The 16,547-nt window shown below is 44.1% G+C and overlaps 1 protein-coding gene across 2 annotated transcripts in view; it reads right to left on the bottom strand.

The window, feature by feature from the left end:
- Nucleotides 1-3,714: 3,714 nt before the first annotated feature.
- ADA2 (adenosine deaminase 2) overlaps nucleotides 3,715-16,547 on the bottom strand; it is a 32,225-nt gene continuing 19,392 nt past the window's right edge. For both annotated transcript variants that reach the window (XM_030542938.1, XM_030542934.1), the window contains 7 exons: nucleotides 13,788-13,998; nucleotides 12,145-12,272; nucleotides 11,154-11,244; nucleotides 9,950-10,058; nucleotides 8,991-9,148; nucleotides 7,374-7,576; nucleotides 3,715-6,096 (listed from right to left, as the gene is read on the bottom strand). In XM_030542938.1, the coding sequence (XP_030398798.1) occupies nucleotides 5,988-6,096; nucleotides 7,374-7,576; nucleotides 8,991-9,148; nucleotides 9,950-10,058; nucleotides 11,154-11,244; nucleotides 12,145-12,272; nucleotides 13,788-13,998 (1,009 nt within the window). In that variant the 3' untranslated portion in view covers nucleotides 3,715-5,987. The remainder of the gene's footprint in view (nucleotides 6,097-7,373; nucleotides 7,577-8,990; nucleotides 9,149-9,949; nucleotides 10,059-11,153; nucleotides 11,245-12,144; nucleotides 12,273-13,787; nucleotides 13,999-16,547) is intronic.

Genomic DNA, 16,547 nt, shown 5'->3' with positions numbered 1-16,547 from the left:
CAACCACAAATGTGTCAGGCATTTCCTGGCTATTAGTGATCAGGGCATAAACATTTAATTTATTAAGGTACTTCCTAGCCAAGGCACTCAGACCACTGTGCAACACCATACAAATATGATCACAATACAATACATTTATAATGAAGAGCTACCCACTTACCATTCAAACAAATAAAACCAAAGGGGAAATATTACAAAATATGAGAGTGATGGGGAAAGGTAATAAGTGTGGGGCCTGCTGTGGTCATAATAAAACCCATTTGAAGCAAGTGGCAGATTAAGGCCCCATGGGTTTTCTGTTCTACAATATCTGAACACTTCCTGAGGATCCATCTCAGCCCCTCAGTTCTTCCAGCTGTTCATTCACTGACAGGAAATGCTGTCCCCATTGATCATTATTGCTTAGGGCAGAGGTCCTCAAACTTGCTGAGCTGGTCACATGGTGCCTGCTCCTTTCTTTGATTCCAGCTAATAAACTGTTAAAAGAAGCTAAAAATACTGCTAATAATAATTAAAATACTGATGTACATAGAGTAAGAGATTATAATGATGAAACATTTGCTCCTTTGTAAAGAGCTGTGAGATCTACTGACAAGCAACTCTGTATATTATTATTGTTAAATATTATTGTTATTCGATAATTCCTTTTATTTTCCCAAGTAGGCAATTGCTGTAGCTGCCACAGGAATCTTACATGAACACACATGGGAGGTGAGGTGGTCCCGGCAATTGTAAATGGGACAGGAGGCGTCCATGAGACAAACTCTGTACCGAGATTTGGCACACATGTTTAACAAAATTGAGAATCCCTGATTTAGAGGCATGATTTTGAAAAGCCCCATGCACTTTCAACTCCTAAGGTACCTCTCAGGATTAAGTCTGAAGTCAAAAGATTTTTTTTAAAGAGCAAGAGACAGTAAGAAACCAACGGAAACAGATTTTAAAACTTATTACGTTTATTAAATGTTGAAAGAAAGAAAGTAGGAGTTATTACTTACTACATGTCTGTAGAGCCCTGAGTATAATATGGAGGGTGGTGTCAGGATTCTTTAGGCACCAACACGAATAATAAACGATGGGTCACTCTAAACCAAGCCCCACATCCAAACTACTTCTCAACTCTGAGGACCTTTGAATCCTAACCTGAATATGTCTGACCCTTTCATTATAAGGAGTCAACCCAAATCCCTGGATGTTAACACACCTGGAGTTGGGGAGGTTTGGCTCTGGAGCCAGACTTTGTGGCCCATCTCTAATATAAGGCAAACTAAAGGAGAGGACTGTTTCCCAGCAGGGAGGCAGTCCAGGCCATTCCCCCTTCCATCTGTCACTCAAGATAACTGGCTGTAGGACCTTCTTGAGGTGAAATTCATCCACTGCTATAAAGGTCTCTGGAAGACCTGATCTTGATAGAGAGTACAGATCCTCTTCAAAGAGAAATACAAGGAGAAACATAGTGGAAATTCACATACAGAGAAGTTAGGGCCCTCCATTCAATGCACTTACTACATTAAAAACAAAGTCTGATTGGGATAGTGATGGGGAAGTGTCTACAAGAGACCTAATCCAAACTGGGATACCTCAGGTGGCAGGGCAATCGCTGGACTGGTCACTGGTCCAAAGATGAGCCATTTAAAGCAACACTTAATTTATTTGCATTAAGCATCTAGAGAATTTCAAATCCCATCAGATCTGCACAGTATAAACCTTCCTATAATTCTGGAGAGTACCATCCACTGAAAGGTTCCAGGCACTGAGAGCCTTGCACCACACTGACTGTCAAGAAGTAAGAGTCCCTGAACACTTACATCATGATTCATGACAGACATTTGACTGGATCCTTCATAGGAAGGTGGGGGTACACTGGTTGCCAGAGCTGGCAACGGTAGAGCAGACATTGCAGAGAATGCTTGCAGGTGATGGCTAGAGCAATGGTGCTGGCCAAAAGGCCATCAAAGATTCAAGCCCGCAGGAGAAGATAAGTATGGCATGTATGTGCCACTACTGCTGTTACTAAAGGCTTTTTGCCAAGGTGGAAATGGAGGGGATATTGCTGAGCCTGTTAAACAGCTCATTGCTTTTTTCACAGTTGTACAGAAATATTATCATTTTCACCCCTTCAAAGCTAATTCCCCACTCTGGCACTTTGAGTGCAGAAGGTTGGGGCCTGCAAGGATTCTAAAAATTAATACTGGCCACTCCAGGCTTGTATTAAACTCCCAAGGTTACAGCTTTTCTCTGACCTTGGATTAGTAGATGCTGCCACCACCCAACTACAGAACCCCTTTGAGAACCCAGGAAGGCGCACTTGGGAATTCCTTCCCGTGGTGTGCCATCAAGCTTTTCCTCCTCCCCTCCCCCCTGGGGAAGAGCTGAGGAAAAAAAAAGGGAAATCAGCTGTTAGCACCAGCTAATTAAACAACATATGCACAAACCTCTTAGGACACAAAAATCCAATTCTGTTCTTAAAAAAAGCTGAACTTTATTAATAAAAAAAAGAAAGAAAATAAATGTGGGAAACTCAGAAAAGAGCAAATACAAGGATTAAGCACCAAAAATAGCGTTCCTGAGGTCCAGCTTAAAGGTTACAAGCAAAACAAAAGTGCCTGGGGTTAGCACAGAGGAATCCCCAAGCCATAATGAAATAAAAGGGATAAACCTAATCACTCTTCCTAGGGCTTGTCTACATCAGAAAGTTGCAGCGCTGGTGAGGGAGTTACAGCGCTGCAATTTAGGAGGTGTACACATCTGCAGGGCACCACCAGCGCTGCAACTCCCTGTTTGCAGCGCTGGCCGTACTCCCGTTTTGTCTCGGGTGTAGAGGATCCAGCGCTGGTGATCCAGCGCTGGTAATCAAGTATAGACACTTACCAGCGCTTTTCTTGACCTCCGTGGAATAAGCAGGTATCCCAGCATACCTGAGGAAGCCTCTGGTAATCAAGCTGGTCTCCTTTCCCGGTTTGCTCTCGCGTTCCCCGAACCCCCGAGCAAGCAGGTCTCCTTCCCTGCGGTTTGCAGGGTGGTTCGGGGAACGCGAGAGCAAACCGCGGCGAAGCTGGTCTCCTTTCCTGGTTTGCTCTCTCCTTCCCCGAACCCCCGAGCAAGCAGGTCTCCTTCCCTGCGGTTTGCAGGGTGGTTCGGGGAACGCGAGAGCAAACCGCGGCGAAGCTGGTCTCCTTTCCCGTTTTGCTCTCGCGTTCCCCGAACCCCCGAGCAAGCAGGTCTCCTTCCCTGCGGTTTGCAGGGGGGTTCAGGGAACGCGAGAGCAAACCGCGGCGAAGCTGGTCTCCTTTCCCGGTTTGCTCTCGCGTTCCCCGAACCCCCCTTGAAGCCGCCCAACAGCGCTGCAGTGTGGCCACATCTAACACCACTTGCAGCGCTGGTTGCTGTAAGTGTGGCCACTCTGCAGCGCTGGCCCTATACAGCTGTACTAATACAGCTGTAACAACCAGCACTGCAAAATTTTAGATGTAGACATGGCCCTAGACATTTCCTGATCTACTTACATATCTGGGGTTTTAAATGAGTAGTTTCTAGGTATTATACTGATGATTTTTCATACCTGGCCCAAGCTTCTTACAGCATAACTGCTACCCTATCCGCCTCTCCCTGGGAGAACAGACAGACAAAAGTGGAGTCTTTTTTTTTTTCCCCAATTTAAAAAAGTTCTAGCCTTCCCATTGGCTCTTTTGGCCAAGTGCCCACTCACTTCCTTTTACCTATGCCTAGCTGTGAGACTTTTTTTTAACACTTTACAGATAGAGCAATTGGAGAACAGCTACTAAGAAATATTTTATAGCTACTAGCTGGCTGGTGTCCATAAAAGGGAGTTACCACACCCTTCATTTATTACACTCCTGTATCAAAGATTCACACCTAAGAGAGTCCCAACTCACTGGTGACTATAGGCTCCTTCTCCACTAACATGTAGCAAATTGAAATCCACTGAGCATGCTCAGAAGGACATAAATTTAGACCAGTCATTAACACATATACCCCTTTCACTTCAGTTTCCCCAAATATTACAATAAAAGCATTTTTCACAGCCAGTGTTTGTGATGTGGTCCCATAACTCACTCACATCAATACGAAATGAAATACTCTATCACTTATGAGAGCCACAATAACCCCATATTAATGAAAATGTGAACATATAACCAATAAAACTTGACTGGAGTTTAAGAGTGGCTATTGGATGTTCAGGAGGAAGGCAGAGATATGCAAGCTGTGGGTTATGATATGGAGGTAGTTGTGGCTGAGAAAGGAACTGATGAGTGAGGTGTAGATGGTATGTTAAATGGACTTCATTGCTTACTTCTGCATTTTTTATGGTTTGGATTGGTGGGCTGTGTTGTCTAGCAACCTTAAATTAACCATATTTTTTGCATGGGAATATACATATACAAAAATACGCTCCATGGAGTTTGGATTATTTAAAAATGTGAGTACCGTGCATGCACACAATACAGCTGAACCACTTATTGTGGTAAATATATTTGTGCTCTACTGAAGCATTGTGACTGAGATTAGTGAAAACAAACACTTTGGCCAGACAGCTCAGGATAATTAGTATATGAAGTAATTAACCTGAGGTGGACAGACCTGGAAATGACAGGTCTACCAAGTCTTATGCATTGGAGAAAAAGACTTCGTTAACTGGGAACAATTTTAAGAACATTTTAAGGTCTCCAGAGCAGACCTTGAGCTGGAGTAAATTGGTATAGCTCCACTAAAGTCAACAGATCTGTGTGAATTTACACCTGCTGAGGATCTGACCCCACAACTCTTATATTGAAGGATTTTGCTAAATCCATTTAATTGAGATAGCCAACATCTGAATCAGAATTTTTTTAAGCCTTCTCTATTCAAAACTGTCAGACCTGAAATCATACAGGCATAATCACTTCTACTTTAGTTTTTGTCACAGTTATTTCAAAGGGCTCTATCTAGTTACTATTTAAATTGTGCTGTTGCTGCGTTTGTCTTTCTTCTGCAGAGCTGATAACTGTGAATGTCACTGGCACTGTACTGAAGCCATATCGAAGGACTAATTCTTTGATACATCAGAGATCTGATTGCTATGGACTCAGGGGCTCACTGAACGCACACTGGGACCAGATCCTGCACTGGGATCTGCCAGTACATGTTGAATCCCATTGAAATCAAGAGTACTTCATATGGGTGCAGGGGCTTGTACTAGTAGATTCCAGTGCTGGATCGGTACTTTATTTAATATGGATCTGAGAAATACCTCTTGAAGGCAGGAGTTCTTTTCCAATTGAAAAGTGTATTGAAATCCCTACAAAGGTGGGTCCCAGAGTGAAGTGCATCTCCCTTCAACAATCAGTGCTTGCATTCTTTTCTGATCCCTGCTTAATAAAGTATACAAGTTTTGAAAGCATTTGTACAGGTCCATCAGCTTGTTTCTAGCCCTTACGTCTTGAGATGTCAGACCTTAGACCTGGTTCCTCAGTTTAGCAGTACTATTTTGGCACCGGGCCCAGGGTCAAACATAACCAGTCACAGATCTCAGACAAGAATCGCTTTCAATCCTTGCCCTGCTGAAAGTCAAGGGGCTCCGATGGTGGGATGTTTGTACTAGCCATTTCCTGAGGAGATATTCATTTTATAATGATGTGAGGCAAAATCATGAAGTCTTTGCTCAGGGAAAACTCTCATTAACAATAATTAAAAAGTGAGTAAGCACTTCACGATTTTAATGGTATTTTGACTTTAGTTACTTTGATCATTTACAGCACTTTCTGCTTCTGTTTTAAAGGCTCACTGCTCTGCTTCACCTGCACCTAAAGACATTAATGCATAGAGGTGTGGGCAATTGCTATTAACTATAGTTGGCTAAAATCACCCAGCTCCAGGCCACAGCTTGAGCGCTGTTTGCTCAAGTGACATAGAAAAAGAATTCTCTCTGCATTAGCAGTAGCCCCAGTTCCCTCTACCGTGCAGACATTAGAGGAGCCTCCTCCCCACTACAGCTCCCTTGGAAAAGCATTGGAGAGGTCGGCTATAAACTGGTCCCATTTTTTCTGCCAGACCTGTTTGGCCTGGGCTTTCTCCTCTGGCAGCAAGGAGCTGTATCTGTGGGATCAAAAAGAGCGAGGATCAGACATGGGATTGGGGTGGTTGGGGAGGGAAAACTATTTCAGGATCCGAATCCAAAATGAAAAGGCAGGAAGCTAGGAAAGATTAACCCTTTGTGTTGCCTCAGATAAAGATTAAAAATGTCTCTGTCACCTGTTCCTAATGGCAGGAAGTACCACATTTGTCCTCCAAACCCCCGTAGGATGTCTAGGATTGATACAGGCCTGGGCATCAGCTTTGGGAAAACAGACAAAGCTTCAGGTGCAGGCTAGAATGCATTGGGCATATTGGCCAAGCCATCAGAGGATGCATAATGGGCTCTGCAAAATATACAACTAAGTAAAATTCAAACAAATGAAAAGTGACTTGAAAAAAATCACCTCTCTCCCTCCTGCTGGAGGCCAGGCTCCATAGGTCAATTGGCACTGGATGGAGTAGGGGAGGGAAGGAGAGGGAAAGAGACACCCCAAGCCCCTCAAATCCTGCCTGCAGTGGGACAGCTACCCTACTCCTGAAGAACAGGGGGTTAAAAGCAGCCTTGGAGAGGGCTACAGCTGGGAAAGGCTGGGCTGACTGGAGAAGCAGCCATAGCTGGGGCTATGCCCCAATCAGGCCACAGCTGGCCCTATGAAAGTGCTGTGAGGCAGGTGCTGAAGACTCTCTCTCTAGCTTCTAAGAGAGAAGGACTGACTACCTGGGAGAAAAGGGTACCTGGAGTGGAGTAGGGCTGGGGGAAGGCCAGAGGAGCTGGGGAGCTCCAGCCTGGAAAACCCCCAGGCTGCAGGCCTTGCTAAAGGTCAGGAAAGGTACAGGAGCTACAGAGAGGCAGTTGGTTCAACCCCCCTTGCTGATGATGAGTGGTTTACAGACTGCAGTCTGCCCCAGTGAGTAGAGGCTAGATAATGACTGGCATAGCTGCAGAGGCAAGATGGGGATAGAGGGTTGGGGAGACCCAAATTGTGGGTTACTGCTGGGAGCAGAACCTGGATGTAGAGGGGCACCAGGGTCTGGGAGGGATACGGGGGCCAGCGGCAGGCAAGACACCAGCAGAGGGTGCTCTGGGCTGGAAGAGCTAATTCCCAGGATGACCAGCAGGAGATACCGTGTTGGTGAGTCTTGCTTTGCTACACTGCTCTGTGAGAGACATGGGGAGGACTTTGGGTCAGCAGGACCCCAGCCTGAGTGACAGAGGAGACTCTGGGGCTGAAAACAGAATAAGGTGGCTCTCTGCAGAGCAGGCAGATGTCACTCCTAGTGCGAGAGTGTGTGCTTACTTTAGAGAGTTTAGTGCCAGTTGTTTTAAAGTTCTCAGGTCAGCATGCATCCCGCCAATGCCCATGAACACCTCATAGAAGTCATACGACACACCCTTTGATCCAAAGATAGATGGATCGTCTGGACTAACCACCATGGGGTGTCCCTCTGCCATCAATGCAGCAGCAGGATGGTTCCTCAAATCTGCTACTAACAGTAGGACCTTGGGATGAGGGAGAGGAAAAAGCAAGGATGGGTTATTCTTACAGATATTTTCAGTATACATTTATACTTGTTTGGAAGCTGTTTGGGGCAGAGATTGTCTTTCTATGATATCTTTGTACAGCACCTAGTACACTGGGTCTGGAGCCTGTGACAGGGTTTCCTTCCCCAGACCTCCTATCTTAGTGTATGGCTAGCTTAGTTTTCCCTACTTCTGTGCCTCTGGGGTACTTGCACACCACACAGTGGATGTGGGGTCTTGTTAATTAATACTATGAAACAAAAAATATCTACCCTACACAGGAAGAACTCACCCTGTACCCTTGTTACCCAGGCTTTCCAACTCCTTTCTGGCCCTTCTCCTGAGGCTTCATAGTCACCTGTTTCAGGCCAAGTCCCTCCTTGTCTCTAGCCTCAAGCCTCCAGCCTCCACAGTGGAGAGCTGTCTTCTTCTCACCCCGGTCTCCCCAGCCTTTTGTAGAGTAGAATTTGTAAGGTATTAGCTAACACATGTTAACAGCCTTGTGTAAAAAAAGCAGTGTGCCTTTAACATGTGTTAAACTCCTCCAGGATTTAACTCTGTTTAACACATGTTAAATGTGCATTGCTTTGTCTACATTAGACTATCACCATGTTTTCGTTAACACCTTACAAATCCTAATCTAGACAAGGCTTCACAGAGTGAATCAAGAGTTCTGCTTTATATATTCTCATAGACAGACATATGATCCCAAGTAACCTGATCCCTTAGACATGTGCTCCATCTAATAACTAAAAGTCCCAAAACTCTTGTCTTAAAGGAGCTACTTCCCTGTAAGAAGCCATGCTAGATTGCACACATACCCAAAGGACCAGCTTCCTGTTACAGGCCTCCAGACACTACCACGATACAAGTAAATAATCATAATAATAGTTCGTATGCATATTCCTAATGTTATGCTCTGAAGGAGGAAAAATCCACCAAAGAGACCATAACAAGGGAATAGGTGAAAGAGAAAGCAGAGACCATATGTAATTTCCAACAAGTGTGGCAATTAAACTGAGCAGAGAATGTTTCCATAATGGTTGAGTTAAAGGACAGGGACTCAGTCTCCAGTAGTCCTCTGTCCCCTCTTCCCCACAATACGTTCTTTAGAACCTCCCACCTTCCAAAAATGCAAATATCCTCTACATAATGTATCTCCCTCTCAGAATGACCTTCTATGGCCAATGAGACAGGAGAGGCAGTCATGGAGAAGGATGAAAAGCACCTGGAGAGTGGTAAAGGATAACACAGATACATCCTGCCCTTAACTGGTTTCTACACAAAGACCAATATATGTTGAGCAACACCCTGCTGCAGGTCATTTATCAAATTCTAAATTTCTGGTCCCAGCTCCTGACTTGAGACATAAGGCCACTCAGGTAGGTCCTACCTGGTTGGAGATTGGGCAGAGTTCTATAGGAACATCCATCTTAAGGGACAAATTCTTGGCTACTGGATGTTTAATGAGAGCAAATCCATGGCCAATTCGACTGGTATTGAACAGCAAAGCATCGAGCACATTGATGTCTACAGAGGTGCCCTGCCAGTCTGAAGAGAGAAAGATGGATCCAAATCACTGCCATGTTATATGGAAACAGATCTTCTCAAACAGGTAATTGATTTATTCTAATTTTTTTAAATAAATGCCTCAAATACAAACTAACAGGCTTCCTCATGGCTTGTCTCCTTTGTCTACTAGGGACTAGACCCAGCTTGGAACTCTCTACAGCACCGCACATCATCTGGTGGGTGAATAATATATTGCATGTAAACATGTTATTCTAGCAATAAAGGACAAAGGGTATGTTTAATTATTTGAACAAACATATTTAAGCTAAGATATGTAGCTGACTCAGTAACATTCATTAACAGACAGGCTTAAAAACATGACTCTGGCTGGTGATGGCCTCAAACATTCCCTCTCTGGTGCTGGTGCATGTGGGAGGAGACAACTGATCACACGTCTCTGGGAAGGAGATGGCTGTGCCACATCAGCAGCACCTCCTGCTGTCTGACTCCAGAAGAACAGGCCCAGGAACATCCCAAGATGAGGAAATCAGTGTGTTCAATGCAGAAGACAAGTGCAGAGGACAATGAGTATCAGACACAGGTAGAGGTGGTGGTGAGGGATATGAAGACAATGGGAGAGAGGGAGCATGTAAGGGATGTGGAACCTGGAAACTGGGAGGAACCATCCAGTGTGCTATGACAGTGAGCTGATCATCTGCTGATGCAGAAGAATGATGGGAAACAGAAAATACCAGATCACTTCTGATGATACGACCACCAGCTCTCCTCCTCAGTATCCAAGTATCCACTCCCCCACATGGCCTGTGTTCTTATGCTTACCAGTCTCACCAGCATGGAAAAAGTAAGACAAATTGACTCCTTGGGAGTGTGGAATGGTCAGGGCATCCTTCAAGTCCCACAGAGAGTGTCCTTCATCCTCATACCCAACCTGCCGAGAAGAATAAAGACATTTCTGAACATTCTCCAAGTGATCACTAGTCTTTTGACTTGAAACTATCCTACGTTGCCATCTGAAATTCCTGTACTGTATTCCCATTTTTTGTTAAACAGATCCTCCACGGGTAAAAACTAGCACAGTTCCATTGACTGACTTCCACAGAGTTATCCTGGTTTGCAACAGCCAGGAACAGGCCCTCTCTGTAAAAGATAAGTCATATACATGTTTTTAAGAAGAGCATAATGCAGCCAGTAAGGATGTGCATGTTGCTGCCATTGCATCTTCACCAGTAACAGAATTCCCTACATTTCTGCACTCGTCCCCACATACACATTCCCAATCCCCACCAAAGCTCTTGAGATAGCAACGAACACAAAAGCAGCTTGAGAATGAATTTGCAGAAAGTCTAGGATACTGGTTGCTGCTCCCTTGCTTTTCACCGTGACAGATAATCAGGTTTTAGATGCTGTGTTTGGTGTCATGAAGAAAGATAACTTATATCCCATTTTTCTGTGGTAGTTTCATTAGGTACTCTTCCTCTGTCTCAGTCCTAATAGTAATGGCCAGCACACATCTTGTGCTGCAGATACAGCTACTCGTGACTAAGTAGGTGGCATTCTTTTCTCTGAGTAAAGACTTAGTGACATACCTACAGAGTCTCAAGAGACACTGCACTGAAGTCCTGATTAGAACAGAGATCAAGACTACTTGTGGTCACTGAAAATCCCACTGCATTTTCTACAAGATTTGGCAGTTTCCTGGCCAAGTTCCAACTCCCCAAATTACATCTGGCCACCTCAATTTCATCTGCAGTTTAAATTAAGAAAATATTTTTCACTTCACTTCCTATAAAGTATAGCTGTGAGGCATTCTATAGCTACTTCTCTCCAGAGGCAGCTGCACTGCAGTGGCTGATGCCCATGCAAACAAAGTTATTTGGGATCCTGCAGGATGAAAGACAGTGGGGCAGCATTTCAACAGCATGCTTTGCTGCTTTTCCCCTCTGAAATCTCTTTGTACCAATAATCACAACTCAGCCCTTGTGATATTAAATACAAAACCAAGTAAGAAATAATACAAAGATACCAGGTCAAATCCCGCCAGAGTGTTCGGGAACATGGCTCGGAGGGCCATGGCCTTATTGACAGCTTTTTTAATCTCAGTAACGTTCTGCTTTCTGAAAATCAAGAGACAGAGAAAGGTGCTGATGCACATTTCCATAGAACCAATTTCTCAGGTTCTGTCTGTATTATGACCAGGAGCCTTAAGGGAATATCCAATATAAAAAAAAACCCACATAAATGCCTAGGAAAAGCCCAAATGACTGGAGTTAACCAGCATCTTACACACTGTTTGGGACTAATTGGCCAACCTGCCCTGTATCAATAAGCCAATGAGGGGGCAGAACCAGAACAGCTGTATAGGTAATATTTAAACATGCTCTGTGTATTATTTTGCTGGAGTTTTTCCATTTTAATTGTGTTTTAAAATTAATCCACTACAGACCATCGGAGTCTATTGGATTTGAATGTGTATAAAGGTTTCTGGGAAGGCAGCATTTGCAGGGTCTCTGAAGGAGCTTTGAAATATACAGTACCAATGCCCCAGCTGTTCTGCTGTTGCTCCTGCTTCCATAGAAATAGATGATGCATCAAGACTCAGGGAGAGAAAATGTACGGCTTTGAGAAAACACACTCACTTCTCATGTGCATGCACAGAGAAACACAGCCTCTTGCTCACTCATTGCCACTCCCTTCAACTCAAGAGTAATCACTTTTCCATACATACCATCATTGCTAACGAACCCCAATCATCTTACATGTACACATACTCGCTTCTATGATCAACTGTACACATTCACCCTCAGTCATTTCCACCTGCAGGTGTTTATATGCTGGAAAGCATTTCAGGAGTTAATATTCTAGGCCTCACTACACTGGAAGCAATGCAATCTGGATCACTTCCAGGGTCTCTCTGTTGTAACCACTTGTGCCACTTAATTGTTCCTGCCTGCATGACAGCATGACCATTTACACATAGAACACTTCCACACTCGCCCAATGCAAGAAGCGTCTACCTGCGTGCTGTAAATATAATTTTTGCTCCAATAAAATCAGGGTGATCCTTAACAAACTGCTTCGTCACCTCCTGATACGTTGCCACAGACCAGGATTCATTGTATTGGGTCCCATCCAGTTCATACACCTGTGGAAAGAATAAGCACATGCAAAAAAAAAAAAAAAAAAAAGAGCAGAGGATGGTGAGGAGAAAGAAGTGACACTACTAAACTTTGAAGGAAAGGTAGAACAATTCTGAAGTAGTCTGTGGCTCAAATTAAAAATGGCAGGTGTATAAGGCCAGAAATCCAAACTGCGTCCAGCACCAGGAAGAAAAAAAAAATCAGTAGTTAAACTGGATCCACTTCAATGTTGACACTGATAAACAACAAAAGCATTTGACATTGCAACTGTTTTCTCTTCCCAGCTGCCACAACAACAGACATTGGGACCAGTAGGTCAAGCAATACTGGCCAATCACCATCCTCCACAAAGCAAAACACACAAATCTGTGTCATTTTTTTCCCCATTCCAATGTTAGTGCTGGCAGAAAGCGCCAGAATATCTGCTCTGGGGATACTGTACAAAGAGCTATGTATCTATGCAGGAAAGAATGTTCCTAAAATATGTTTTGGGGATAGCCTTGATAAACAAGCCTGCCTTAAACAAAGGAATGTGGATTTACCTGCCTGGGCCAAGCTTTGTAAGCTATACACATTAAAGTACATTTACATACAAGATAAACAAAGCAATCAAGCTAACAAGCAGCGGAGGAAACAGCTTAGGAAACAAACTGGGGGACAGAGTCTGCACCCCAAGGAAGTCTTCGTGGTTCTTAAGGCCAAGATAATGGATGTTGAGAGGCAAAAAGGGACATTCTAGTGCTCCATCAGTTAGGAGACATAGGGGACAGCAAACTTGGAGCCTATGAATGGTGGATGCTTTTGGTGAGGGAGGCAGGAGCTGCTGGTGGCTAGCTGTAAGCGAGGAACTATTTTAGTCCAAGATATAGCTTGTTCAAATTAAGTTTTAGGCACTAGAAAGCATGTTATTTTTGTTTTGTTTGTAACCCTTTTCCGTCTCTTTTCTTCTGTTTCGTGCCACTTAAATCTCTGATCTTTGTTACTAAACTTCTTCTTAGTTTTACTATAGACTGTTAGCGCGGTTGTACTGAAGTAAAACAGGAGTCTTCTGCTAATCTACCAGGCTGGTGTGTGCTCCCTCTCTTTGGAGGCAGCAAACGTAAATACCGTCTGTGAGTGTCCAGGAAGAAGGATTGGGCACTGCAGAGACATATCTCTGGGGGAACTCAGGAACTGGGGTTCACTGGTTGTTACCTGAAAGGCAAGGTTTTGACTGGCACGTCTCAAGGAGTTTGCTGGCAAGGCAAATAGACTGGAACGTCAGGGAGCTGACCACACACTTTAGCAGCAGCCAAGCTCTCACTTGCTGAGCCAAAGGGTGACACAGTGGTTTACGGTTCTGGGTTCCCTGAAGAGACTGTCTTACCAAGTTCCCAGCAAAGGGCTTTCAAATGAAGCAGATTTTTCCACCCCCATATGGTCAGCTGTGCCAGGGTCTGAATCTAAATACAAGACAGGACTGGAGAAAAGTTAGAAAAAAAGATTTTAAAATAATATTAGAGAAGTCAAAAAGTGTGTACCGGTGGCAATATAGCTCTTATCTCGACATACTGTATGTTATCCTCATAGAGCTCCAACAGTCCCTGATAGAAATAGGCCTTGAACACAGGTGCATAGCAGATGAGGCCAGAAGCAGTGAAAAAGATATTATCAAATCTTCTCCAAATGAAAGCTTGCGTTGGGTATGTCAACTCAGGGTTGTCAGTCACCAGGGTCAGGTTCTTCAGCAAACTACAGAAAGAGAAACAGGACAGCTGGATTTAGGAGTGTACACAAGATGTGCTGGCAGCTCTGTAGCCAGGAGTCACAAAACAATATAATCCCTTCTAGTTAAATATGGGCCTTTCCACCAAAGGCCAAGCTGTACAGATATGGGGATCCGCCATCCACAGCCACCTCAGAGGTGGAGTGAGGGAGCTTTTCTGCATCAGCAGCACTACGCAGTGCGTTTTAGGTCACATACTGGAGGGGAAGGGACAGGAAGGAACATGAAGAATAGTGTCTCACCCAGTGGGGGCCCACTTCCTGACTGGAGCCTCTAGGCATATTATCACAATACAAATACTTTCCAATTTAAACTACAGAGGGAATTGTTTTAAAGTAATTGCCTTCTGCCTCCCAAATTAGAACATGGCTGACATAGGGTTAAAAACGTAATCTTGCAAATATAACCATCCCCATCACCTTAATTACAATGATTGGGATCTCAGTTCTACTCGCTACCAACTCCAACAGGGTAACACCCTCTAGTCATTAGGAGGTGGCATTGTTTCAATATCAGACCCTTACTAAACAAGTTACTTTCCTTAATGTCAGAAAGGTACTAAAGTGTGACTTTTTGAATCTACAGAATAAAATGGTTATCTATCAAAAACAAAACAACAACCAAAAAACAACCTTTAGTCCTACTGAACCATTCTGGCGACTCCATTATACCAATCCAAAACTCATAATTTGCCAACATCAGCAATGGATTTGATTTTTCAGATTTGCCACCCGGGAACCAACTGGCATGACTCAGTTCCTGCATGTTTCTTACTGGGATGGTATTCTGTTTACTTTACAGAACTTGCCTGAGCATACATTTCCTCACCACAAGCATAGAGGGCACCAAGTAGTAATAACAAGGGGAGTTTGGTTGAAATAGAAAAAACTTGATTATCTTGCAATTACCATGAGCAGCTGCAGGCAATTCTGTCTGCATTTACACTGCGGTAATAGTTATCCTCTAAACAGCTCCAATCCTGAACTCTGGGTGGTCACTTTTCTATGGCAGTAACTCTCTTAACTTTTCAACTTGCCATCTGAACATTAGTTTATCAAATGTTGAAGCTGGACGTATAAAATCAAAATAGCAATACAACTGGTAAATAGGTTCATTTGAGGATGGAAAAACTGTAGGAGTTACCATAAGTTGCAACCAAAGGGGAAATAGCTGGATGCTTAAAAGCTGAGTCTTATCAGTCTGAGTAGGTCTGATTTTATCTATTAGAAGCTAAACAGGTTTGAGCCTGGCTAGTACTTGGATGGAAGATCACTGGAGAATACTCTCAGGGCTTGTTGCTTCTCTTTGATAACTGTGACTGCTCTTTAATGCTACTTAATGTGTGATGTCTTCCCTGGTGGCTTAGCGATAGTGCTCTGCTGTGTTATATAGAAGAGTTAGTTATGATTCACACTCTTATTATCTTGTTCCAAGAGGCATCAGTGTCTAGAATTAAAAGTCACTGTCCTATTGCTATACGATGTGATCTTGTCTAACCTCATAAACAAGCAGTGCAGGGTCTGGTCAGAAGGTGGAACAGGAAACCTCAAAGGAATGACCATAAAATGGAGTCTGTTCACAAGGCATCTTGTGCACTGGTTGCTTTTTTGGTCACTTAAGGAGCCCCTTCCTGTGGTTCTGGCTGCACTTCTTCCTCACTTTTATTCATGTGGGGGGTTGTTTTTATTTTTTAAAGCAAAATTATATACAAGTGACATTCATACCACCCTAAGAATGAGATTTTAACTGCACAAGAGTCAAGAAATTCAGAGCTAAGGATTCCACAACAACTTTAGCTCTGTCCTCTTGGGCATGACAACAGGGTCTTCGTTCCATTAATACACATCAGCCAACACAAGATCCTGTTCAGGAAACAAGACAATTAAATGGAAAGGAAAAGACGGTTACTCACCTTTGTAACTGTTGTTCTTCGAGATGTGTTGCTCATATCCATTCCAGTTAGGTGTACGCGCCGCGCGTGCACATTCGTCGGAAAACTTTTACCCTAGCAACTCAGTGGGCCGGCAGGTCGCCCCCTAGAGTGGCGCCACCATGGCGCTCCATATATACTCCTGCCGGCCCACCCGCTCCTCAGTTCCTTCTTGCCGGCTACTCCGACAGTGGGGAAGGAGGGCGGGTGCGGAATGGATATGAGCAACACATCTCGAAGAACAACAGTTACAAAGGTGAGTAACCGTCTTTTCTTCTTCGAGTGATTGCTCATATCCATTCCAGTTAGGTGAATCCCAAGCCTTACAAAGGCGGTGGGGTCGGAGTGAAATGTGGCAGAATAAAACTGCCGAGCCAGAGGCTACAGCCTCTCCTGACTGCTGAACCAGGGCATACTGCGAAGCAAAGGTAAGGACCGAGGACCAATGGAGCTTCGCGACAGGTCTCGTGTGTAGAAACACGAGCCAGCAAGGCGGCAGATGAAGCCTGAGCCCTGGTAGAATGCACGGTGATGTGGCTTGGGGAAATATGAGCCAAATCATAACAAGTGGGGATGTCCGCCATC

The sequence above is a fragment of the Gopherus evgoodei genome, chromosome 1 (genome assembly GCF_007399415.2).
Source record: "Gopherus evgoodei ecotype Sinaloan lineage chromosome 1, rGopEvg1_v1.p, whole genome shotgun sequence".
NCBI classification, from domain to species: domain Eukaryota; kingdom Metazoa; phylum Chordata; order Testudines; family Testudinidae; genus Gopherus; species Gopherus evgoodei.
Note: the sequence above shows the minus strand (reverse complement) of the source record. Positions and strands in the feature narration are given on the sequence as shown.